Consider the following 27,705-nt stretch of genomic DNA (forward strand, 5'->3'; position numbering starts at 1 on the left):
AGAACCCCTGTGGGAGGGAAAAGAAGGGGATGTTGTGTGCCCAGACTTTAGCCAGGCCTGGGACATGGTCTGCTGTGCTCCCCTCAGAGCCAGATTGGAGAGAGCTGGGCTGCAGGAGAGGAACATGGGGTGGGTGGGAATTTGGCTGAACAATCAGGGTCAAATGTCATCCATGGCACAGAGTCCTCTGGGCAGCCACTCCCTGGTGACCTCCCTCAGTGACCAGTCCTTGACCACCAGTGTGGAACATTTCTATTATCTCTAAAATGGCATGAAATGCACTTTCAATTCCTTTGTGGATGGTGCCAAATTGCAAGGAGTCTGACCAAACTCATCTAGTTAATGGTGACTGCAAAATGTAATTGGGCAAAATGACTGAGTTGGGTAAATTTCTCTTGCCATCAGGGGCCAATCAAGCAACAAGAAAAGGTAGAACTTATGTATCAATTAAAAGGCAGTTCAATAGGGAAAAATCAAACCCAACCAAAAAATAAAAACAAAGCAAGACCCAGCCACAACAGCAAAAAACCCCATGAACCAAGCAAGCACAAAAAGCAAAAGCCATACACAGAAGCAAAATAAATCCACAGGAAATCTCCTAGCAGCAGAAAATATTTAACCATGCTGTGGCAGGAGTGGATTCTGTACGTGTAGGTGTTGTTTTGAATAAAAATGTCTTTAAAAATGCATCAATTCCCTATGCCCCTAGCCCCCCACTACTCTCAGTTTATTGCTGATCGTGGTATAACATGGAATGGAACATCCCTTGGGTCAGTCCAGCCCAGCTGTCCCATCCCTGTTCCCTCAGGAACACTTGCCCTCCCCAAGCCCATGGGTTGGAGGGGGTTGCAGACTCGCCTCATGTGGGGCGAGCACTGTGACAAGGACAGGAGAACAGAACAACATTTACTCTTGTCAAGGACAGTAGAACAGAACAGAACAGTCTTGGAGAAATGGATAAAGGATGTAGCTCCAGCATACAGAAGTCACACAAAATGCAAGGAGGATGCCAGCTCAGCTCTGCAAGGCTGACAAAACAGAAGTTCTACAAAACAACAATATTGCCCTTACTCAAAAGCGGGAATAGAGGAACAGCCACCTAAAAAGGACACTGAAGGATATTGAAGACAGACCCCAAAGAACCATATAAAATCTTTCAATAAGGGGTGCAACTATGTCAAATAAAGTCCAAGGAAGTGGGATAGCTAATAAATCACATAATCAATGTGTCTGATAAAAACTCTGTTCATTCAATGTTCATTTGATGCTCTGGGCACTAAGATGGAGCAAGGATTGCCCAAGTGACCACTATGCTGTAATAAAGAATACCTGTGTCCTAGGGTGATGTTATGGTGTTTGTATCTCCAATCGTGTGTCCTGATTATGTTTGGTATTATGTCCTGTGCTTCCAGGACTGACTCTGAGAGTGAAGCTTTGTTTTGTCTTGTTATCAGCCGGCTCACCTCCCCCATGGTCTATGTTTAGGAGAGGTTTTAGCTCGGCTTGCTTGCTTGCTTGCTTGCTTGCCTGCTTGCTCGCTTCTGCCTCTTTTTCTTTCCTTCACTTTGCCCTTGCTTTTTCCTTATTAGTTAGTTCAGCTAGGCAGTCCAACCTTTTCCCTGGACTGTTTTCTCTTCCACCCCGTCCCCTCCCTCTCCTGGATACCATCTGAACCTGTTCCGGACGGGGACCTGGGAAACCCCAAGAAACACCGGGAGTCTACACTTTGTCACCGGCAGCAGTCATCCCCAGCGCCAGAGACTGATAACTGAGCGACCACTCGCCAGAGAGACTGAGTTTGTCATCCCTTCAGAACGGTGAAAGAGTTTTTTTTGTCAGCTGGTGTTGTCTTTTTTCCCTGTGTTGGGGAGTGTCTTGCTTGTTAAATAAACAGGTTTTTTCTCCCACTCTTCTCCGAGGAAATTCTTCCCGAACCCGGTGGGGTGGGGGGGAGGAGTCGTGGGGTTTGCTGTCTGGGGGCTCCTTCTGGAGGTTTTCCCCCAAATTTGCCCAAAACCCGGACAAATAAATTGGCGCCCAACGTGGGGCTCGAGAAAGTGGGAAAAAACCCTGTTCTAATAATAATAATTTGGTTCAAATTCTTTTGTGTTGGTATAGAGCAGTTATTGGCTATGTTGTTGGAATTCATGTCTTTTGGGGTGGAGGCCTGCATGGGTTTTTGGTCCCTAGGGTTTTTTGAAGTCTTAATACCTTTGTGGTCCCTGGGTTTATTTGCTTATCCAGAAATAGCTCCGATATTGTCCCTAATGCGTAGTTTCTGTAGCAGAGGGGCATTGACCAAAATATCCATCGGGCTGGGCTTGGTTTTAATGGCCTGCAGGAGATTTATAAAGGTGCTGGAGTCTGTTCCAGGAATGTATGGTTCTTGGTTGTGGTTGTGGTTGTGTACTCAGTTTGTTAGAGGAGAAGCAGGGGATGAGGCTTTTCAGCCTTTGTTCTCCTTCTTCTCCTCTGAATTTGTTACATCCTTATTAGAGAATGTTCAGTTCCCCCTGAGTGTTAAAGAGACCATCTTTCTGGTGTTTAATATAGTAAGCTTTCTCTATACAGTCTGCAGTTTCTCTAGAATGAGAGCTGAGATTTCTAGAGGGGCTGAGACCCCTGACCCCAGAGTAGAGCCAGGCGTGAGGAATCCTGAATGGTGTGGGAAATGGGAGGATATGGGCCAAATCTTAAAGGAATTTTCTGACCCTACATCCTGGGATTTTCCATGTGAACAAATTCAGAACCCAGCTGAGGTGGCAAAGTACCTGAAAGAGAAGTGCCATGGTAATTCTAAGGAGAAGAAGATCATTGCAGTGAGCTGGGCCCTGGCATATGCTTACCGTACCCTGCTAGATACTGTAGGGCAGCAGACAGAGGAAGGGGGACAGGCAGATAAATCAGCCACTATCCCAGTCACTCAGGCTGCAGCCAACACCCCAGGCTCGAGGCCAACAACTACACCAGACAGTGAGCCTAAGCCAGCAGCTAAACCTGTCAGTAAGCCTCAACCAATGGCTGTTGCTACCAGCACGAGAAGTGGAAAGTGCACAGACAAGACTGATCGACCAGTGGATGATGATGATGATGATGATGATGCAGGAGAAGGACCCTCGACGCCTCCTGACATAAAACCAGGAGTCAAAGCAACTGGTAAAAGATCAGAGGCCAATATTGAGTCTTTTTCCCTAAAGGACCTCCGTGGCCTAAGAAAGGATTACACCCGACGACCTGATGAGTCTATAATTAGTTGGTTGGTCCGTCTTTGGGATGCTGCAGGCGAGGCTACAATTCTGGATGGCACTGAAGCCAGGCATTTGGGATCCCTGTCACATGATCCTGTCATCGACCAAGGAATGATAAGGGGGCCTAACCCTCACAGCCTCTGGGCACGGGTCCTGGACAGTGTAGCACAAAGATACCTGTGTGCAGACGATCTTTATATGCAGCAGACCCAGTGGAAGACGATAGAACAAGGGATCCAACGCCTGAGAGAAATGGCAGTGGCAGAGATTATCTTCTCAGATGACATAACAACTAGGAATCCAGACTTGGTACCGTGTACATCTGTGATGTGGCGAAAACTTGTGCGGCTTGGGCCCCATGAATATGCTTCTGCTTTAGCAATAATGAAGCGGGACGAGAGGGATGAGACCGTGCTCGATATGGCAAAGAAGCTCCGAGCATATGCAGATGCTGTGCATGGCCCAACACATGCCAGAATTGCAGCTGTGGAAACACGTCTGCAGAAATTAGAAGACAAGATAGAGGAGAATCATAAAAGACTCAGGGAGGAGATTAAAGAGGACCTTCTCCAAATCTCAGCAGTACAAATTAGAGGCCCTGGTATCCAACGCAGACGTTCCCCTGATGGGGAGAGGAGGTACACCCCACGAGCTGAGCTGTGGTTCTTCCTACGTGATTGTGGAGAAAACATGAGGAGATGGGATGGAAAATCTACTGCTGCTCTGGCACAACGGGTGAGTGAATTGAAGGAAGGCAAGACTCAAAGAGGAAGTTCCACCAAAAGGAGAGCAGCTCCAGTTGCCCGTAGCCAAGCTGCCAAGTATGATGATGATGATGATGATACGTCCGATCCCCTTGAAGGAACCTCTAAGACATATGCCCAAGGAAAGAAGGATAAACAGGCTTAGAGGGGCCCTGCCTCTAGCCAGGGAGAGGCGAGGGAAAACCGTGTTTTCTGGACTGTGTGGATTCGTTGGCCTGGCACATCGGAACCATGAAAGTATAAAGCTTTGGTTGATACTGGTGCCCAATGCACATTAGTCCCATCAAGATATGTGGGGGCAGAATCTGTTTCTATTGCTGGTGTGACAGGTGGATCACAGGACTTTACCTTGGTGGAAGCTGATGTGAGCTTGACTGGACATGAATGGAAAAAACATCCTATTGTGACTGGCCCAGAGGCCCCATGCATTTTGGGCATAGATTACCTCCGAAGGGGGTATTTTAAAGATCCAAAAGGATTCAGGTGGGCATTTGGGATAGCAGCTGTGGTGACAGAGGGCATCCAGCAATTGAACACCTTGCCTGGACTGTCCGAGAATCCAACTACAGTAGGACTTCTGAAAGGAGAAGAGCAAAAGGTACCAATTGCCACTTCCATAGTGCATCGCCGACAATACAGAACAACCCGAGATGCTGTGGTTCCCATCCATAAAATGATCCGTGAGCTGGAGAGCCAAGGGGTGGTCAGCAAAACTCACTCACCCTTCAACAGCCCCATCTGGCCTGTACGTAAATCTGAAGGAGAATGGAGACTGACCGTAGACTATCGTGCATTGAATGAGGTGACTCCACCACTGAGCGCTGCTGTGCCAGACATGCTGGAACTCCAGTACGAGCTGGAGTCCAAGGCAGCAAAGTGGTACGCCACTATCGATATCGCCAATGCATTTTTCTCCATTACTCTGGCAGCAGAATGCAGGCCTCAGTTTGCTTTCACATGGAGGGGAGTGCAGTACACCTGGAATCGTCTGCCCCAGGGGTGGAAGCACAGCCCCACCATCTGTCATGGGCTGATCCAGGCTGCACTGGAGAAGGGTGAGGCCCCCGAACATCTACAGTATATCGATGACATCATTGTATGGGGCAGCACTGCAGGGGAAGTCTTTGAGAAAGGAGAGAAGATTATCCAGATTCTGCTGAAAGCTGGTTTTGCCATTAAGGGAAGTAAAGTTAAGGGACCGGCTCAGGAAATTCAGTTTCTAGGAGTCAAGTGGCAAGATGGACGTCGTCAGATCCCAACAGAGGTAATTAATAAGATCACCGCTATGTCTCCACCTACCAACAAGAAGGAAACACAAGCCTTCCTAGGTGCCATAGGCTTTTGGAGAATGCACATTCCTGAGTACAGTCAGATTGTGAGTCCTCTCTACCTGGTTACCCGCAAGAAGAACGATTTCCACTGGGGCCCTGAGCAGCAGCAAGCCTTCGCCCAGATCAAACAAGAGATTGCTCATGCAGTAGCCCTTGGCCCAGTCAGGACGGGACCAAATGTGAAGAACGTGCTCTTCTCTGCAGCTGGGAACCATGGTCTGTCTTGGAGCCTGTGGCAGAAGGTGCCTGGTGAGACTCGGGGTCGACCTCTGGGAGTCTGGAGCAGAAGCTACAAAGGATCTGAAGCCAACTACACTCCCACAGAGAAGGAGATCTTGGCCGCCTATGAAGGAGTTCAAGCTGCCTCAGAGGTGATTGGCACAGAAACACAACTCCTCCTGGCACCCCGACTACCAGTGCTGGGCTGGATGTTCAAGGGAAAGGTGCCTTCCACACATCACGCCACTGACACCACATGGAGCAAGTGGATTGCCCTCATCACTCAGCGCGCCCATATTGGGAATCCAAATCGCCCTGGGATTCTGGAAATAATTACAAACTGGCCTGAAGGTGAGACTTTTGGATTGTCTTCTGAAGAAGAAGAGGAGCAAGTGGCACATGCTGAGGAAGCCCCACCATATAATGAGCTACCAGAGACTGAAAGACAATATGCCCTCTTCACTGATGGTTCCTGCTGAATTGTAGGCACTAACCGGAAATGGAAAGCTGCAGTATGGAGCCCCACACGACAAGTTGCACAAGCTACCAAGGGACAAGGTGGATCGAGTCAGGTCGCAGAGCTAAAAGCCATCCAGTTGGCTTTGGATATTGCTGAACGAGAGAAGTGGCCAAGGCTCTATCTCTACACTGACTCATGGATGGTAGCTATGCTCTGTGGAGATGGCTGGATTGCTGGAAAAAGGCCAACTGGAAGTGCAGAGGGAAACCCATATGGGCAGCTGAGATTTGGCAGGACATTGCTGCCCGAATAGAGAAATTGACCATAAAGGTTGGACATGTGGATGCACATGTACCCAAAATCCGGGCTAATGAAGAACATCACAACAACAAGCAGGTGGACCGAGCTGCCAAAGTGAAAGTATCACAGGTGGATCTAGACTGGCAGCACAAGGGAGAATCATTCCTAGCTCGTTGGGCCCATGATGCCTCTGGTCATCAGGGGAGAGATGCAATGTACCAATGGGCCCGTGACCGAGGGGTGGACCTTACCATGGACAGTATCTCACAGGTCATCCACGACTGCAAGACCTGTGCCACAATCAAACAGGCCAAGCGGGTGAAGCCTCTGTGATATGGTGGACGATGGTCTAAGTACAGGTATGGGGAAGCCTGGCAAATTGACTACATCACCCTTCCCCAAACCCACCAGGGCAAACGCTACGTACTGACCATGGTGGAAGCAACTACAGGATGGTTAGAGACCTACCCTGTGCCTCATGCCACTGCCTGGAACACCATGTTGGGCCTAGAAAAACAAGTCCTTTGGAGGCATGGTACCCCTGAGAGAATTGAATCAAACAACGGAACCCATTTCAAGAACGGCCTTATCAACACCTGGGCCAAAGAACATGGCATTGAACAGATATATCATATCCCTTACCATGCGCCAGCTGCCGGGAAAGTTGAACGGTGTAATGGACTCCTTAAGACTACTTTGAAAGCACTTGGTGGTGGAACCTTCAGAAATTGGGAAATGAACTTGGCCAAAGCCACCTGGATGGTTAACACCCGAGGGTCCATCAATCAAGCCGGTCCTGCCCACTCTGAACCCCTGCACACAGTGGATGGAGACAAGGTCCCTGTGGTACACATGAAAGGTATTTTAAGAAAAACTGTTTGGATTAATCCCACCACAGGCAAAGGCAAACCAATCTGTGGGATTGTTTTTGCTCAAGGACCTGGTTGCACTTGGTGGGTAATGCAGAAAGATGGGGAAACCCGTTGTGTACCGCAAGGAGACTTAATTTTTAGTGAGAACTGTATGTAAGGTTTCATTTTTTATTATATATCTGTAAGAGGGTGTTGGTTTGGGTGTGATGTAGATGGTAATAGAATAAGGGGTGGATTATGTCCTGGGGTACAATGCAAAAATGTGTATTCTATCACCATCTGTTAAAATGTGGGAGGGGTGGTGATCCTTATCTCTGTGGGAGATATCCTCTGCTGATGTGCCATCTGATAAGATCGGGGGATGATCATCGTTATCTATTCACAACCCATCCTTCCTCCAGAAGATATATTCCGTTAATGGGCCATTAAGTCCTATTGTGTGACTGATAAGATTACATCACCCCATTGGGAGATGCCCCAGCCAGGGGCAGGAGCCAAGCCTTTCCTACCTAGATAAAAAACTGGGGTTTGGGATGCGAAGACAAACCTTTCCACTGGATCCCAGAGGGAAGTCGGACCTTTTCCACATCATCGCTGGACCTTCAGAGGAAAACTGCACCTTCTACAGGAGCACTGCTTCAACAGAACCACATCTGTCATCCAGGAGGACTGCAGCCACCATTTATACGGACTGCTACCAACACCCTGACTGACAGGGTGTCAGGTTGTATTTCTGACTGTGTTGGTGGTTGTTTCTTTTATATTATTGCATGTATTTTATTTTTTCTCTGTTCTCCTATTAAATTGTATTACTAACTTGGAGTCTTGCACTGGTTTTACTTTCAAACCAACACATATTATTAAAGGAACAAGAGGGAACCATATACACGGATTCGAAGTATGCTTTTGGGATTGTGCATACCTTTAGAAAGATCTGGAAAGAAACACCCAAGGAAAAGTATTAATACACTAAGGATTAGTAAGTGAAATACTTGAGGCTTTAAAAGGACTGAAAAAGATAGCAATCATACATGTAAAAGGGCACCAGAGCGGAGAGATATTAAAACAAGAGGAAACAATTTGGCTGATGATGAAGCAAAAAGGGCTGCCCTAAGGGAAAACAACAGTGTAATTATGACTTTTAAGGAGACAGAAACACAAACTGATACACCATACTTTTCTTTAACAGAGATAGAAGCTATAAAGAAACTAGGGCCAACCCTGAAGGAAGGAGAATGGATTCTACCTGATGGTAGAAAAGTAGTCCCAAAACCTATAGCCCGACAGACCCTGGACAATTTACATTGAAGAACTCACTGGGGCACAAGGGCACTTTGTGACTGCTTTTTAAAATTTTATGGGTGTATAAGAATATTTGAAATTGGGAAACAAATTACTCAAGGATATGTCACATGTCAGAAGATGAACAAAAAGATGTTGAGGAGTCCTCCCTCTGGAGACCCTCGGACAGCCTATTGGCCATTCAAAAAGATCCAAGTTGATTTCACTGAATTACCTAAAATAGGCAGGTGGAAATATCTGCTGGTTATAGTAGATCAGTTGACTCAGTGGGTAGAAGCATTTCTTGCCGTTTGAGCCACAGCTCAAACAGTAGGTAAAATTTTATTGGAGATTGGATTTGTGCAAGATATTGATTCAGATCCGGGCACTCATTTTACCTCGAGAATAATTAACAATTTAAACCAAGCACTAGGAATTACCTGGGAATATCATACCCCATGGCATCCCAAAAGCTTGGGATGAGTTGAAAGGATGAACCAAACTATTAAACAACAACTAACTAAATTAATGATAGAAACTAAATTACCATGGACTAGATGCCTTTCCTTAGCCCTGTTAAATATAAGAACCAAGTCCCACTCTGAAACTGGGATCTCACCATATGAGATGTTATATGGATTGCCTTACCCCCAAGGCATGACAATGGATCCCTCTCTAGTCAGGGACAAAACCATTCAGGGGTATCTTACAACCATCACAAACAATTTGAGGGAATTAAGAGACAAAGGCATTTTAGCACAAACAACTCCTCTCGATTTTCCAGTACATTCTATGTGACCAGGACAGTATGTGTTGATAAAATGCTGGAGAGGAGGAAGTTTAGAACCTCGATGGGAGGGACCATTTTTGGTTCTTTTAACCACAGAAGCAGCAATCTGAACAGCAGAAAAAGGCTGGACTCATGCTTCACGAGTAAAAAAACAGATACAAAATAAAGATTGGAAAATTATTTCAGCACTAGGAGATCTAAAAATCAAATTAAAAATGGGAATTTAAAAGTTGATGAAATTTCCATCCAGATTCAAAAACATAGAGAAATTGAAATAAATTCATGATTAGGTAGAAAGGAGTACTTGGTGCCAAAAAGCTACAGTCTATAAGAAATTGACATAAAATCATTGTATCTTGGGACAAAAGGGGGAGATATCATATATAATGGGAAAGATATTGTATGGTGTTACTGCTTGAAATACCAATTAAAGTAGTTTTGAGAAGTACATGGTTGTCATTTAGACATCCTGCATTGGCTGCCAACTGCAACCTCATTGAGTTCAGAGGCTGAACAGCGCCCATGGGAAAGAATCAGACGCCTCCTTGATCAGTGGGAAAAGCCCAGGTGGATTGAAAAGCTTCTCAGGAGCTTCTGACTGCCAACATTAACTGATTTATTTGAGGAGCTGCAACTCCAGAAAAAGAGACTGGTAACACCTATTATTGAGGAGGCCCAACAACAATTAACACATTGGGAATGTAATAATCATGGCTTAGAATGCCACCCTTGGGTTTGTATTGTTTGTACCTGTTGTTTTAATTCGTGCTGGAGGGTAAATAGGGCAAAAGAAAAAGAGAGACAATTGCTTTGTTTAAGTTGTTTAGATTGTGTACGTGGACAGCTAACAATAGAAAGATTTTTTAGTGACTTTTATGGAAAACCATTGAGACAAGAAAGTGGGACCTTTTTTGCAGGAATTCAACTAATAGAGAACCAAGACCAACTACTCCTCACCATATTAGCTTTTGTACAGGCTAAAGAACAAACAATTCATAATATTATAGACCACTGTATAATAAATGACAATTGTTGTGGAGAAGAAATCTATGTGCCATGTCATAGATTTGTTTCAGCAGCTGAATGTATCTTTTGGTGGTGACAAATATTTAACTACCAACCCCAATTTCATAGCAGAAAAAGACCAGTAAAACGAGCTGTTTAACTGAAGAAGTGTGAAAACAAATTTTGTTGTAGTTGGCATATCTCTGGGGCTTTAGTGGATTAGGAAAATAGCTGATCAATCTAGGGAAAGAGACAGGGCAGTGCTGCAGAACTACAAATAATTGATGCCATCTTTGGAAGAGAAAAAGCTAAAATGGCTTATATGAGCTTTATGAGGCCAAGGATGCCAAAAAGAGACAAATCCCAGGATAAAAGCTTTGCTACCAAGAAGATTGACATCTCGGCCCTTGGCTGCAACCCAAGGGGCCTTGAGACAGGTAGAAAGTTAAAATTCCTGAGGACTCTTTTCATTGTGCTTACATTAATACCCCTGGCAACTGGCCAAAGCCATAAGACTGCATGGAGCAAAAAAGAACAAGCCATGCAGGAACAAATTCTAACACAACAAGCAGCACAAAAGCCAGCAGTAAAGAAACAAACCATTCCTGATCCCTGTGACAAATGCAATCATTCCATGTGGGTCAAGGATAAGATGGAATCAGTTTTTGTGGCACAGCCACATGTTAGTGCTGCCTGTTACAATCGTAGCAGTTTCTTAGACATTTGTGTGAAAAGTCCAAAATTGTATTGGGAGAGAAGGAATTTGGGATTCAGTGTGTGAGCTCCTTATCCTAACAATCATCAACTTTGTCCTAGATATGAAAATTTCTTGTGTTTTGAAAAGGATGAAAAAGGAAAAAGGCCAAAGAGAAAATTAACTGGAAAACAAAAAGAAACAATGAAGGATAAGAAAGAGATCAGAGGGAAAGAGTTAGAGGAGCTGGATGAGCTGTATAAAAAATTAAAACACCACTATAGCGACTGGGATTTGCCAACATCAAATAAAAATCTGTTCGTAGATCTGATGCAAGAAATTGCCACAGAATTGGGATTATCTAAATGTTTTGTTTGTGGAGGACTTAGAATGGTTGAAAGATGGGCATGGAGAGGTGAGGGTTTAGCTCCAGAACAATTTTTAAAATGGAATCATACTCAAATTTCTAAGACATTAAAACAGCCTGAGGGTTGGGTTCTGAGTCATCAAGTCATTGGAACAGTTTGTATAACTCAGGAAGGGAGAAAATACACTGAAGTGGTGGGATATACTCCTTGCCTATCTACTTTAGTAGTAAATTCAGACAATAACACAAAGACCTGGCGACCCAAGAGTCCTACTGGATATTGGGGAATAGCAAAAGAAATGAATTGCAAGTGGAATAATCAAACTGATTTGTGCTGGCATAACAGTTCTGGAGCTAATCCCTACCAATCCATAAAAGACTTAAAATCTTATTGGGAACAACCAGAAAACACAGAAAACAGATGGAAAGCCCCTGATGGAATATATTGGATCTGTGGGCAACGAGCATACAGTGAACTATCCCAAAAGTGGGAAGGAACTTGTACCTTAGGAGTTCTACGACCCTCCTTCTTTGTCAGACCAAGGTCTAAGGACAATATACTAGGAACACCACTTTATGAAACCTTAGAAAGAAAGAGAACCAAACCTCGACTTTCCAATGGCAGGAGGAAACCAAAAATGGAAAGATGAAGAATGGCCTGCAGAAAGAATTATAGCACATTATGAACCTGCTGCTTGGGCTCAGGATGGGTCTTGGGGATATAGAACTCCAATTTACCTGTTAAATTGGTTCATAAGGCTCCAGGCAGAAGTGGAAGTCGTCTCAAACCATAGGGCAGATGCTTTGAAGTTGTTGGCCAAACAGCATTCACAAATGCGAGCATTTGTACATCAAAAGAGAATTGCCCTAGATTATCTGCTGGCAGAAGAAGGAGGAGTTTGTGGGAGGTTTAATGAATCTGAGTGCTGTGTGCAAATAGATGATCACGGGGAAGCCATCACAAAAATTGATGATGAAATTAAAAGAGTGGTACATGTACCAGTTCAAAACCAGAATTCTATCCTGAAAGCTGATTGGTGGGATAAACTTTTTGGGGGTGTGTGGTGGAAAAAATTGGGATTCATGCTATTATGTTCTGGTTTAGGACTATTGTTTCTGCCTTGCATGACACCCTGTCTAATTAGACCAATCCACTCAGTAATTCATTGAATGCAACTTACAGCCATGCCCATGGATCCATAATCAACAGCAAAAAGGAAACTGAATTTCTTGATGGTACTGAAAGTACAATCCACTCACCCTCGAGAGAGAGAGATTGAGAAAATGCTGACTTAATGCAAAAAGAATACCCTGGCACCAGAAAAGTTAATAAAATTTGAGAAGGAGTATGAAAAGCTGAATGCAGCATGAGAAATGTTTGAAAAATTGGAGGCTAGTATGAAGGAACATAGAGAATACCAAGCAAAACTTTTTAGAGCACGAATCAATATGATCAAAAAGAGAAATGGGGGAATTGTGATAAATATGATTTGTACTAATTAAATTGTAAATATATTAGCAAAATTGTATTTAGATCAATAGAAGACAATTGTTACAGAGTGAGGGGGGAGATGGGTGACACAGGGCAAAGGACATCATCCAGATGTTGGGAGTTGAAGAAGGAGGTTGGAAGGGAATAGTAGAAGGACGTAGGTCTGATAAGCAGCATCTAGAAATAAAAGTTTCGACCTTGAAATGGGTCAAATTGGGATGATTCCATGCATGGAACTTAATTTTATTGTGGGAATTTATGCTTAGTTATATAACCCAAGCTTAGGGCGCTTGTGCTACCTGCAAGGTTACACAGCAGACACTGATGAAGATGATGAGCCTTCATCAGAAATAAAACCCTCAAAAGGAAGAAAGACCCCTAAGCATTAGTAGAGCATGCACCAAACAACACAGTGACGTAGATTTTTAGGAATAGAAACTAGGAGGAGTTTTCTAGTAACTTCTGTAGCCTGCAGTATATAAGTGGGATTGTTAGCCTGGATGCTTTGGTATGAGAGGAAGGGGGAGCCCCTCCCTGTACCCCTGGTCGGTTTTGCTTATGCTTTATACGAACCTCAATTTTACTAAATTACTTACTCTTAAATTTTACATATCCTGAAATATATGTATTCTACACATTGATTGTATTCATCTCAAATACTTTGATTGTATAAATTTATAAACATTACTAGCAAAAATTTGCAGCTAAATTTAATCTTGTTGTTTGATAAATTGGATAAACAGAACAACATTCATAACCCTTCCTTCCTTCCTTCCTTCCTTCCTTCCTTCCTTCCTTCCTTCCTTCCTTCCTTCCTTCCTTCCTTCCTTCCTTCCTTCCTTCCTTCCTTCCTTCCTTCCTTCCTTCCTTCCTTCCTTCCTTCCTTCCTTCCTTCCTTCCTTCCCTCCTTCCTTCCCTCCTTCCTTCCCTCCTTCCTTCCTTCCCTCCTTCCTTCCTTCCTTCCTTCCTTCCTTCCTTCCTTCCTTCCTTCCTTCCTTCCTTCCTTCCTTCCTTCCTTCCTTCCTTCCTTCCTTCCTTCCTTCCTTCCTTCCTTCCTTCCTTCCTTCCTTCCTTCCTTCCTTCCTTCCTTCCACCCTTCCTTCCACCCTTCCTTCCACCCTTCCTTCCTTCCTTCCTTCCTTCCTTCCTTCCTTCCTTCCTTCCTTCCTTCCTTCCTTCCTTCCTTCCTTCCTTCCTTCCTTCCTTCCTTCCTTCCTTCCTTCCTTCCTTCCTTCCTTCCTTCCTTCCTTCCTTCCTTCCTTCCTTCCTTCCTCCCTTCCACCCTTCTACCCTTCCTTCCACCCTTCCTTCCTTCCCCCTACCGAATGATCCTCCATCACTGACCAGGATCCCCAGAAAATGCTCCCAGCTGCAAGGCTGGCACAGCTCCAGGAGCCTTTGGACACCTCTCCCAGGGATGCACAGCCTCCCCTTGTTGGGCTGTCTGTGCAGGGCCGGGCCCTGGACTCCATGATCCCACCGGGTCCCTCCCAGCTCAGCCCCTCCCGCAATTCTCACCCTTTGGCTCAGCCTTGGTGTCCTTGAGAGGAGCTGGCAGAGCTGTTGGGGCCGGGCCAGGAGCAGGGCACCCCAACATTCCCCTCTCTGGGACACGGCAGCTGTGGCAGCCCCAGCGTTCCCCTGTCTGTGACACCACAGCCCTGGCAGCCCCAACCTTCCATCCCTGGAGACGCTCCATGGCAGCTTCCAGTCAACGCAAGGCACCGGCCACGGAGCACCCCCAGCCTGGCCTGATGGGGATTCCTCTGCACACAGCTCGGGCAAGGCCCCCCTGGACACCTTCACTGTGCCACACACAAGTGTCACACACAGCTACAGAGCTCTGCCCACAGCTGCCACGAGGAGATGATTAAAAAATAAAATTCAGAATTATAAACCACAATAATCAAACCCATCCAAGAAAACAAACAAATCCAACAAGAACAACAACTACAAAAACAAAACCAAAAACCACTAGGAGAAAGAGAACATTCCCCTCCCCCCCAATAGACCCGTTCCATCCTTCACTTGGTACACCTGCACACACACAGGGGCTGAGACGGCAAAAAAAGAGAATTCCTTGAGTACATTTGCAGGAAAAGCAGGTTTAGGACAGGCTCTCAGTTCCGACTGTTCTCAGCAGATTGAAAACGGCCCCTTTGGCACCTGCAGGGCCCTTGCCAATGGCAAGTGCCACACCCTCAGCCCATGGGGGAGAAAAGGGCTCTGAATTGCCCACCCTGGCATGGAAACCCTGTTCCCAGGCTGCTTCACACACAGGATTCTTCTGGATGAATCCAGAAAGCTGAGGCTCTGCTCTGGCTCCTCCATGTCCTAAAGCTGCCTAACAGAAGAAATGGAGGGTGGGCTCCAGCAGCACAATCCCTGCTGGCCCAGGGCACAGTGCCAGGAAGGTCTCTGCGTGCCCAGCCTTTGCTCCAGCCAAGAAAAGCTCCCGGCACAGGCTCACCTTTCCTGCTCAGCCACAACCCCCGAGTGCCCCAGCAGCAGGAAACTGACGGCTCTGGGCGGCACCGATGCTGGCAAACGCCAGACCTGGGCACTGCCAGCGTCAACAATCTGCTGGATCTGCAGTGCTGGCACCCACAAATCACCAGATCTGAGCAGTGCTGGTGCTGGAACCGGGGAATTGCCGAGTTTTGGCTTTCTGTGCATGCAAATTGCTGGACTTGGGATGTGCCAGGGTTGGGATGGATAATGATTTGACAGGAAAGTCTCACAGATATTTATGTATGTGATAAATGTGATTCGTGCTAACTAAATTGTAACTATATTAGCAAAATTGTACTCACATCAATAGAAAATAATTGTTACAAAGCCAAAAAAAAGGAAACGAGTGAGACAAAGCAGGTGGAATCCTGCAGATGTTGGAAGGGAGTAGGAGAAGGACGTAGGTCTGATAAGCAGCATCTAGAAATAGAAAGACTCGACCTTGGAATGGGCCAAAATGGGATGATTCCAGGCATGGGATTTAATCAGAGTCTTATTATGGAAAACATCTGCTCAGTCACACAGGGCACCTGTGCTACCTGCAGGTCACACCTCAGTCATTGATGAAGATGATGAGCCTTCATCGGGAATAGACCCTCAAAAGGATGAGAGACCCCCTAACCCATTAGTAGAGCATGTGCCATACACATAGTGACGTAGATTTTAGGAACAGAAACTTTGGCTTGATTGTTCAGTACGTGAGGAAGGGCGAGCCCCTCCCCGTACCCCCGGCTGGTTTTCCTTATGCTTTATAGGAACGTCAATTATACTAAATTACTAACTGCCAAATTTTGTATATATTCAGATATATGTATCCAATATATTTTGATTGTATTCATTTATATACAATTGTTGCTATTAAAAAATTGCAGCAAAATTTAACCTTGTTGTCTGATAAATTGTACAAATAGAACGACATTCATGACAGAGAGAAGCATTTCCAGAGTGATCTTGGGGCTGAATGTCTCCTCAGGAGCTCTGGGCACAGAGAAGAATGAGTCCCTTGCTGGCTGGCCCTGTTTGGACAACCTGCTCCTCACCCCCATCATAACTGTGTCATGCTATCACCCACCTTTGACTGACAACCCAAATTAGAAAATAAAATTAAATTTCTCTTTAAATTAAAAATGTTCTTAAATGATAAAATATAATTATATTTTTCTTATTTATAGTAGTACTATTCTATATTTTTATAAACACATTTTTATATTTATAATAAAACTCTATACATTATTAGTAACTAAAAAAATTACTGGCCAATGGTTCTAAGTAACACAATTCCCTTCATTAATTAAATAACGTCTCCTGGTTATTTTTTTCTCCCTCTTTATGATAATTTGTAATATTTGATAATTTGCAATATTTGCAGTCATTTGGTCACCTTTATTATCATCTTTTTCTCTGACAGGGTCCAGGGGGGCACTTCGGGTCCAGGGAGACATTTCTGGGGCACATTCGCGGCAATTTTGGGTCTGGGGAAAGAATTTAGAAGGAAGTTGAGGACGGGAGGACACTTGGGAGCGTCAAGTGGGCACTAACAGAGAACTTAGAGATGCTGAGGGAAAGTCTGGGCTTCGGATGTTACCTGGCTGTTTCAGGGAGGCCCTTGGCGGTCAGGGAGGGGAATCTGGGGCCATTCGGGGTCCGGACGGGCACTCGGGGGCTCTAACGGGGCTCTCTGGGGCGCGGGGGCTGATGGGAGTTGTAGGCGCGGGTATAGTAAGGTTTAATGGAGCCGTGGAGCATCACGGGAGTTGTAGGCGCAGCTGCAGTGTCTCTCAGTGGAGTGCAAGGCATTATGGGAGATGAAGTCATGGTTAGAATGGCGTTTACCTGGAACAGCGGAGCATCATGGGAGCTGTAGTCCCAGAAGTTGTTCTTACGGAGAGTTTAGGGATCTAGGAAGGCATTTAGGGGACAGTTTTCCCTCGGAGTGGCGGCTTCAGGTCCTCAGCGGGGAACATATACGGGTCGGGTGAACGTTGGGGGAGCCTGCGGAGCTCTAACCGGGCTCTTTAGGGCGCTGGGCAGGGCAGGAGTTTTCGGCGCGGGACTGGATTATGAGGTCCTGCGAGCTCGCGGGTGTGACAATTGATAAAAGATTCGTGTTAATCACAATAGCATTGGGATTTGCATAAACCAGAATGCTAAGCTCTGAAGTGAAGCATGGACACTAGATAAAGGAAATTATATGATTAAATAATTTTGTTTAAAATCACCTTGTTATGTTACGTTGTATTATGTTACATTACATTATGTTAAGTTTTTTTCAAACATGTTGTATCGGCTACCAGCTTGCAAAATCGAACTTCCAAAAAAACAACCCTTCCTGCCTTTGTCTGATCAATGCTGCCCATCTCAAGGACCAGACTCCCAGGACTTCTCTGGTGGTCATCTACAAGGACCAGATGGCTATCTGTGACTGATTATCACCCAAAGGCTTTGTGAATTTGTGTAAGGATGTTTATTCAACCACCACTGCTTACCTAGCAAAATTATGACAGAAAAAAAAAAAAAAAAAAAGAAGAAAAAAAACCCCCCCAAAAGTATTGATTACAATGAGAACCCACAGTATAAGAAGAGGGTGCAAACCAAGGTTCGGTGGAGCGTGGAGTGGGCGGTGACCCCTCGCGTTCCCCAGCGCTGCTTGCTCTTTCTATATCAAATAAAGCAATCCAAAATTGTACTGAATATCGAGACTTTTGTCTCTCATTTATAACAATTTGGTGCCGATACCCGGGATGTCCTTGGAGCCCTGAGAGGCACTGCGATTTCGGGGAGGCGCCCCACTGCTGTGGCCCCCGTTCGTCAGTGATTCTCGGGACCCATCGACGTCCCGCACCATAGAGACTGAGCAAGGAAAATCTCCCCGGAAGACCGCGGCAAAATCACCTGTAATTCTCGTGCACGGAGACCCAGACAGGAGCATCGGACTGTGAGTATCTGTGTGGTTTGGTGGGGATGACTGTGTGCTTGCCTGAATGAGACGTGGCCTTTGCTGCGAAGCGAGAGCGGAGTCCTTCTATCCGCGTTTCCAGCATCCCGCGAGGGACCTGGCCGGTGACCGGACGAAGCGAGTGAGCACAAAGGGAGAGACTGCTTTTCTTGTCCTAGCCCAGGTAGAGGCTAGGTCCTTCCCATCCTAGCCCAGGCAAAGGCAGGACCCGGGAAGGTGGTGGGGGGGAAGGGGGAGGAAAAGAAAGCAGATGGCAACACACCAGTCACGGAGGGAGAAGGGAAAAGCTGCTTTTCCCATCCCAGCCCAGGTAAAGGCGGGTTCCAGTCCATCCTGACCCAAGGAAAGGCAGAGGTTCTTGCAGAACACATCGGGGAGTGCAAGACAGTCCCTTGAGGTAAAAATGGGACAAAGAGAGAGTAAGATTCTGAGTCCCAAGGACCCACGAAGAGGTTCAAGTTCATTTGGTCCGCAAGGAGACTGGGAAAATAAAGACAAGACAAATAGGTTGCTAGAAATACCACCAGGCAGCCCATTGGGAATAATATTAAGATGTTGGGACACAGGGGCGGTATACAGAGGAAAAAGTAAAGAAAAATTAATTCAATATTGCATGGTGGAATGGACCAGAGAAATGATCCATAAAGATAACCTATAGTGGCCCATGTTCGGATCATTTGAGGGTTGGATTTGTCGGGCATTAAACACATATGTGGCTCGTAAAAAACCATTTAACAGAGAGGAATGTGAGTATGCTGCCCTGTGGGCAAAACAGTCCAAGCCATCCTTGATATATACTTTAAAAGAAAAAGAGGATGAAAATAAAAATAAGGTTACCTGGGAACCCCTCGATAATCTCCCACCTCCGTATAATACAGAAAATACAGGAGACCCCCCCACGCACCCACTTCTCCTCCTGGTACTCCCATAGCTCTAAGAACTCGCTCCAGTCAAAGGAATACCAGGAGAGATGGTATCACCAGAGAGGAGGGAGATAATGACACAAAGGCTAGCCTTTACCCCCTGAGGGAAGTGCCATTAGCAGGACAACAGGCTGGATTAATTGGATTTGTAAATGTTCCCTTGAACACTGGGGAAGTGAGGAACTTTAAAAAAGAAATGGGAAAACTATTAGAAGATCCTATAGGAGTATCAGAGAGACCAGATCAATTCCTCGGACCAAGTATGTATACTTGGATGGAATTACAATCTATATTAAGTATCCTATTCACCACAGAAGAACGGGAAATGATCAGACAGGCTGGAATGAGGGTATGGGACAGGGAGCATCAGATTGGACCTAGGGGAGACCAGAAATGGCCATTAAATAATCCTAACTGGGATAATCAGAATGATGTCCATTGCCAGAATATGATGGACTTAAGATGGATACTCGTTAAAGGTATCCGAGAATCAGTTCCTAAAGGACAAAATATTAATAAAGCTTTTAGTGAGAAAAAAAAAAAAAAAAAAAAAAAAAAAAAAAAAAAAAGACGAATCCCCGACTGACTGGTTGGATCGGCTGAGGAAAAATCTCCAAATGTACTCCGGGATAGACCCTGATACACAAGTGGCTCAGGCACTCCTCAAAACCCAATTTGTTGCTCGATCACGGGGAGATATTAGAAAGAAATTAGAAAAGTTAGACGATTGGCAAGATCGGGGGTTACAAGAATTGCTAAGAGAAGCAGAAAGCAAAAGCTAGAATCTTTATAGCTGCAGTTCGTGAAACACAGAAAGAAACCCAGCAGAAAGGGGGGGGAAACCACAAAAACCCCCACCGAAACAAGGAAATGAAGCAGGAAATTATTCACCAAGGCGAACCTGCTTTTACTGTAACAAGAAAGGTCAAATAAGGAAAAATTGTAAAGAACAGATACAGGATGAAAAAAAAAAAAAGTTCCAGGAAGACGAATAGGGGTGTCAGGGGCTGTATGTACTGGGGACCATACCATCCAAAGAGCCCTTGATAATATTAAAGATTGGTCCCCAGGGAGAGGAGGTGGAATTTTTAGTAGATACAGAAACCCAAAAATCCATAATTAAACACCTACCAAAAGGGTGTAAACCTAGTAGAGAAACAGCACTCGTGGCTGGAGCAAAAGGTGAACCATTTCGGCTCCCTATTATTAAAAATGTGCAAATTGAGACCCAGAACAAAATTGAATTAAAAGATCTGCTGTTACTGCCAGATGCAGAAAATAATTTATTGGGGAGAGATTTAATAATAGCATTGGATTTGAAAATTGAAGTATCCCAAGGGTATCTTAAAATTTTTGCTTTAACCCAAAAGGACGAGGAGCAAATATGTCCTGAGGTGTGGTACACCCCTGGAGAAATAGGGAAGTTAAAAATGAAACCTATCAAAGTGAAAATCACTGATCCCGATTTACCTATCCAAGTTCGCCAATATCCAATATCACTGGAAGGGAGACGGGGCCTTAAGCCTCTCATAGAAAACCTTTTGCAACAGGGGACTTTGGAACCATGTATGTCCCCACATAATACTCCTATTCTGCCTGTCAAAAAGACAGACGGGAATTACAGATTGGTACAGGATTTGAGAGCTATAAATCAGCGAACTGTTACCAAATTTCCTGTAGTAGCAAACCCTTACACTCTCTTAAAGGAGTTGTCCCCTGACCACACTTGGTATAGTGTAATAGATCTAAAAGATGCCTTCTGGGCATGCCCATTAGAGGAAAGCAGTAGAGATTGCCTTTGAATGAAAAAATCCTAATAAGGGCAGGAAACAACAACTGCATTGGACAGTATTGCCTCAGGGCTTTACAGAATCCCCCAATCTCTTTGGACAAGCCCTAAAAGAATTAATGCAGTCTTTTGAGTCACCAAAAAGGATGTAATTGTAGCCCGTTCATTAAAAAAAAAACAAAACCAAAAAGGTGTCCATATTGTACTGAGTTGTGGTGGTGTCATCCCTATGGTGGGTATCCCCCACTCGCATTATGTGTTCAGTGTAGAAGAAATGAATGTAAGGAAACTATTAAGGTACTTAATACCCTATCAGCACAAGGAGAAGTCGAAATTGATGATCATAACTGGTGGGAGTTATTTGAGAATGGAACAAGAGGAAAAACGAAAGCCAGAGCAGAGGTATTGGCAAAAAAGTGTTGGAAGGGTTGTGTATACCGAGCTGTTACTGCTGTACCTCGTACTGAAATGTTAAAGCTAAATTTGGGACAAAATTAAGAAACACTACCAAAAGAGAAAGACAAAGTGGGAGAGCCCAGGACATATTCCCTGCTGCCGAGAAGATGAAACAAACCTCGGCTACTGACAGCAACCCCGTAGGCCTTGAGGGAGGCAGAGGGATGAAAATGGTCATGGGAGTCATCCTATTGCTAATGATGATAAAAGGAAATAATGCTGATGCTTGTTCCAAGTGTCACCAGACAACTGGGTACGGGGATGCACGGTATCCACCCTTGCCTTCCACACACACATCAATTCGGCCTGCTATAATAAACACATTATGCACTATTATGGACAGAAGTGGCCACCAATTTGGGAAAAGGAGGGTGGGCTCCATGGGCATACCAAAGTTGCCCAGTAGGAGAGACACACCTCTGCTTCACAAAAGAAAGTATGTGGGGATATTCAGATCAGGGAGGAGTGCAAGATCACTACAAGGAGGAATTGATTAAAAAAAATTATAACTAAAATGTTCAAAGGAAAAAGGACAAACCGTGGGGGACGTTTTAACTTGTATGAGAAAATAAAACAACAACTCAGCGAATGGGACTTATCCACCTTGGGAAAGAATTTATTTGTAGAATTAATGAAAGAAATTACTACTGATCTTAACTCACTGTTGGATCTGCAGACGAATGCAGATGACTGAACAATGGCCATGGAGGGGGGGAGGGATTAGGGCCAGAACAGTTGCTACAGTGAAATCAAACAGAAATATCGAGGGGGAGTGTGTGGGAAATTTAATAATTCTGAATACTGATTAGAAATGTATTATAATAGTGAAGTAATTACTAAAATTGCAGAAGAAATAAAACGATTAGCCCATATACTGTACAAACCTGAAACAATATGATTAATGATAATTGGTGGAATAACCTGTTGGGGGGAGCTTGGTGGAAAAAATTAAGGTTTATGTTAACATGTGCATTATTAGAACTACTGTTCATCCCTTGTCTTGTTCCATGCTTCATTCGACTAATCCAGTTGGTGGTTCAAGGAATGCAAGTTGCTACAATACCAATAGACCCTGAGAAGGCAACAAAATTAATGGCAGTAGATGTAGTAAATCTAGTACAAGAAGTACTGACAAAATTTGAAACCAGAACACGAATCAATGGGATAAAAAAAGAGAAATGGGGAAATTGTGACAATTGATAAAAGATTCGTGTTAATCACAAAAGCATTGGGGTTTCTATAAACCAGAATATTAAGCTCTGAAATGAAGCATGGACACTAGATAAAGGAAATTATATGATAAAATCATTCTGTTTAAAATCACCATGTTATGTTATATTATGTTGTATTATCTTACATTATGTTATGTTATGTTTTTCAAATAAGTTGTATTGACTACCAGCTTGCAAAATCGGACTACCCAAAAAGCCCTTCCTGCCTTTGTCTGATCAATGCTGCCTATCCCAAAAACCAGACTCCCAGAACTTCTCTGGTGCTTATCTCGAAGGACCGGATGGCTATCTCTGACTGATTATCACCCAAAGGCTTTGTGAATTTGTGAACAACGAGAACCCACAGTATAAGAAGAGGCTGCAAACCAAGGTTCGGTGGAGCGTGGAGTGGGCGGTGACCCCTCACGTTCCTCAGCGCGCTGCTTGCTCTTTCTTTATCAAATAAAGAAATCTAAATTTTGCTGAATATTGAGACTTTTGTCTCTCATTTATAACAAGCTTCACCTTTTCCTCCTCCATGTGTAACGTCGTCTAGAGCACAGAGGTCCCAGGAGCTGCTTCCTCCTGAGCCAGTGGCACTCCTGGCACTGGGCAGCGCAGGGCCCTGTGCCCCATATATACCCCTGCAGGGCGGGGCTGTGCCATGTCACCAGGACAACAGAATGGCCAACAGCACCCAGGAACCCGATAGAACGGCCCTGTGTCACAAAGGGCCCAGCCCAGCAACCCTTCAGCAGCCCAAGCCCCTGGAAGTGGCATGGAGCAGGTGCCCAGCAGGTGCTGGCTTTGCAGGCTGGGCTGTGCGGGGCCAGAGGAATTGGCCGGATGGACGCAGGCAGGGAGTTGTGGTCAGCGGCTCCATGGGCGGCTGCAGGCCGGGGATGAGGGGTGTCCCTCAGGGAGGGCTCTGCCTCGGCCCCGGGGGGACCCAATGCGAGGGCGAGGGGCTGGGGGGGCCATGGGGGCGTTCGATCAATGGGGAGGGCCCGGGGAGTGCTGAGAAGGGGGTGGTGAGTGGGGGGGAGGGAGGGGTCCCATGGATTTGGGGGGAGTCTTGATGAGTGTGGGGGGAGTCCCATGGATTTTGGGGTCCTGGTGACGGGGGGGAGCGGTGAGTGGGGGGGGGTCCCATGGATGGGGGAGGGGCGGTGAGTGAGGGGGGGGGGTCCCAGCGCTTTGGGGGGGTCGGTGAACGGGGGGGCAGTGAATAGGGGGAGTCCCGGTAAATTAGGGGGGTCCCTGGTGATAACTGGAGGAGGAGAGGGGGGAAAGGAGCGAGCCCCAAGGGACTCCCCCCGGTGCTGGGGACACCCCGGTGCCCTCCCAGCTCACAGCCCCCTGCCATTCCCGCTCCTGTTCCCAGGGGAAGTCAAAGGGGAGGGGCGGAATCCCCGGGATGGGCAGGGGGGGCACAAAGGGGGGTCCGGGCCCTGTGCACCAGAGGGTGGTCGGTACACGAGGGGGGGTCCAGTCCCGGTGCCCGAGGGGGCGTCCCGGTGCCCGGTGATTCGTGAGGGGGTGGCCGGTGATTCCTGGGGAGGTCTCCGGTGGTCCTGGTGCATGACGGGGGGGTCCCGGTGACTCATGGAGGGGTCTCCGGTGATCTTGGTGCCCGAGGCTGGCGATGTTTGAGGGGGGGTCCGGCGGTCCCCGTGCACGATGAGGGGGTGTCACTGCTCGATGGGGGGGGGTTTGTCCCAGTGCACGGTGACGGTGCTGATTGATGGGGGAGGTCTCTGGTGGTCCCGGTGCCCGGTGATTGATGGAGGGGGTCTCCGGCGATTCCTCGGGAAAGGGGGGGCGGTCCGGTGATGCCGGTGCACGAGGAGGGGAGAGAGGAAACTCGAGGGTCCTGAGGGGGTCCCGGTGCACGAGGACGGTTAAATTCGGGGGTCCTGGTGCTCGGAGGGGGGGTCGGTTCCTGGTGTGTGACACAGAGAGAGACCCCGGTGACACTGGGGATCCTGGCACGGGGCTGGTGACACTTAGGGGGTCCGGGTGGCACAGAGACTCTCCCCAAATTCTCTGGCACGAGGTCCTGGTGGCACGAGGGGCTCTTGGTGACACGAGGAGCTGGTGGCACTCCAGGGGCTCCTAGTGGCACAAGGAGCTGGGGGCACTTGAGGGGCTCTTGGTGACACAGGGCTCTCAGTGTCACTCGCAGGGCTCTCGGTGATACGAGGAGTCCCCCCGTTCCTCCTGGTGGCACTCGAGGAGCTCTTGGTGACATTCGCAGGGCTCTTAATGATATGAGGGGCCCCCAAATTCCTCTCGATGACACGAGGAGCCCCCAAATTCCTCTGGGTGACATAAAGAGCTCCCCAAACTGGTCTGGGTGACACGAGGAGACGGTGGCAGGAGAGGAGCCCTTTGCACGAGGATCCGTAGCACGAGAACCCCAAAATTCCTTGAGCGAACCCCACCGAAATCCTCGCGCGGGAACCGCCCCCCTCAGCGCGAGCCCAACCCCACCCCTTGCTCCTCACCCCGGGGGTCTCCGGGTGATCCCGCCCCAGGTCCTCCCCTTTCCCCCTTTTCCCCCAGCACTGGGAAGGTTGGAGGGACTGAAGGGGGGGTGCAGGTGCGGGTTTTTTCGGAGAGGTCCCGGCGGCCCCCGGGGCGGGGTCAGTGCTCAGCAGCGGGGCCGCGCCGCTCGCACCCGTTGGCCGAGATCGGGGGGGGGCGGGGGCGGCCCGCGGAGCCCCTGGGCCCCCAAATCACACCCGGGTCTGCTGCTTTAGTCCTGTGCTCCCAGCGCTGATTTTTCTCTTTATTCAGTCTTTTGGTGTATTTTTTTTGCTAAGATTTAATAAACCTTTAAAATTTTACAAAGTGAGCGTCGTTTCTCCAACCCTGCGCTGCCGGGGTAGGAGTTGCAGCTGGAAGGAGGGAGGCGTGTGGAAAGCTGGTTTGAAGGGTCTTCATTTACTTCTCATTATCCTGCTCTGAGTTTTTGGAGTTTTCTGCCAGAAATCTCTCCCCTCTTCCACTCATCCACAGGGGATGTGGAGCAGTTTTCCCCGTTTGGGGGAAATTAAAGCCAAGCACAGACGCTCCGAATTAGGGGTAGGAGAAGTGAGGTTCCAGGGCTTCCCGCTGAGCCGGAGGCAGCGAACACGCGGGGCTGGGAAAGGCGTGCCGGGAGCTGCGGAGAACTTTGTTTGTGTTTCCAGGCCAATGGCGGCTCGGGCCCGGGCCCGTTCCAGGGCTGTTCCTCATCTCCGCCTTTGCCCTCACACAGCCCGGGGGGCCCTGAGAGCGCGGGCCGAGGCTGGGCCGTGTGCAGAGCCCGCCCCTCGCTGCCATTGGCTGATTGTGCCAATGTCACTCCTGGTTGTCGCGCGCTGATTGGGCAGAGCAGCAAAGGCGCCATTGTGGCAGCGTCTGTGCGGGCCCGGCAGCGGCGGCAGCGGCCGGAGCCCGGGGAGGCGGCGGCGGAGCTCGGAGGCGGCCCCAGCGCAGGTGGGAGCCGCGCTCGGTTGTGCGGGGGCTCGGGGCTCGCTGCGGGCCGAGGGGGCGGCAGGGGGCTCTGGCGGGTTGGTTGTGCCGGTGCCGGCCCGTGTTGGCGCTGGGCTGAGGGCGCTGCGGGAGCGGCTGCCTGCGGTCTCCTTCCCACTGGGGCCTCGGCAGGAGCCGGTGCCGGAGCAGCGCTGGCTCGTCCCGGTTGCTGTGGGTGGGACAGAGGTGTCTGCCCTGTGCCCGGGGCTGTGCGGGAAAATTCCCGTGGCCAGAGGTTTGTGTGCCCAGAGGAGACAGAGGAGTCTTGTAAAAGTGACTTTATTGATGAACAAAGAGAGAAGCCATGCGGCATTTGCCATGCGGTCTCTAATACGCAGCCTCCTTTTTATCCTCATTTTCCCGTCTGCATCTCCCTCTCTCTTTCCCCACTGGCTGAGATACTTGGAAGGTTCAGACTTCGTGATCCGCCTACTGCATGTCCTCGTTAATATGCACTCCTACTACGATATTAATCTTACTGCCTTCAATCCCTCCTTTTCTCGTTTTCTCAAGAATTGCCTTTACAAACTTTTAATTTCCGTTGACTCAATCTCTTTTCCTGCATCCTCTTTGACGCAAGATGTCTTGCATGGTAAAAAGATGAGAGTTGGTGCAGCAGGTCAGAGGAGGAGCAGCATTCGTTTAAGCCATGGTCTGCCAGGGAACCACGAAAACGTGTCCCATTCCCATCCTTTCCCTCTTTGGACTGGTACATGAGCTAATTTCTTATTTCCTTTGTTATCTGTTTCACCACTTTCCGGTTATCATCTGCTTGCAAGCAGCAATTTCAATAGTTTAATTTTCCACAAACTCCACCTTTTTCTGTTAATAGATAATCTGATCCCATCCCATGGTGAAATGTCTCGTTCCTCATTTCAGTGAATTGGTCGTCAGGAAGTTCAGGAGCTGGGGCTGTCTGGTTGGTTATTATTTCAAGGACACTTTTTAACCTAATTATGCCACTGAAATTACGGATGGATTTTCTGTCTTCTGATATGAATTCGTTAGGGATCCCAGGGGTTGGTCCATGGTGTTGTAGGATTTGTTCTAGTGGCCGTTCATCTTTTTCCCAATTTTGGGTGCTCCTTCCAGCCAGGGCTGCATCAATTGACCACTTTTATCTTATTAAATCATCAAATGTTTGGATTCCCAAGTGATTTCTCTGGACTAGCAAAAACACCTCAGTGCTCTGGGGAGAGGGATGATTCCCCCCCACACTTTTTTTTCATGAAGTTTTCCCAACATTCTCCATTTGCTGTTTCCCTTTGCAGCTTAACCAATTTCTGTTGCAGTCAGATATCCTCACTATGGACTCTGCCTTTATCTGTGCAAATTCCATCTGTGCAAGCAGGCAGAGCTTGGGGTGAGGGGCAGAGAGAATCAGCCAAATTCCTCCCCCAGGCAGGAAGATCCTGGGGCATTGTCCACACTTTGCTTCAGGTAATTTGCATTTCTAAAGCTCCCCTCCTGGCTGCCTGGAACCGATGCTTTTCTTCCAGAGCTGCCATTAGGTGATT

General features: G+C 47.1%; 1 protein-coding gene across 1 annotated transcript in view; it reads right to left on the bottom strand.

The window, feature by feature from the left end:
* Window positions 1–6,205: 6,205 nt before the first annotated feature.
* LOC148218831 (olfactory receptor 14I1-like) overlaps window positions 6,206–27,705 on the bottom strand; it is a 49,587-nt gene continuing 28,087 nt past the window's right edge. The window contains exon 2 of the mRNA XM_088157784.1: window positions 6,206–6,255. Coding sequence (XP_088013910.1) covers window positions 6,206–6,255 — 50 coding nt within the window. The remainder of the gene's footprint in view (window positions 6,256–27,705) is intronic.

Source organism: Sturnus vulgaris, unplaced genomic scaffold (assembly GCF_052056855.1).
Source record: "Sturnus vulgaris isolate bStuVul1 unplaced genomic scaffold, bStuVul1.hap1 Scaffold_157, whole genome shotgun sequence".
In the NCBI taxonomy this organism is placed as follows: Eukaryota; Metazoa; Chordata; class Aves; order Passeriformes; family Sturnidae; genus Sturnus; species Sturnus vulgaris.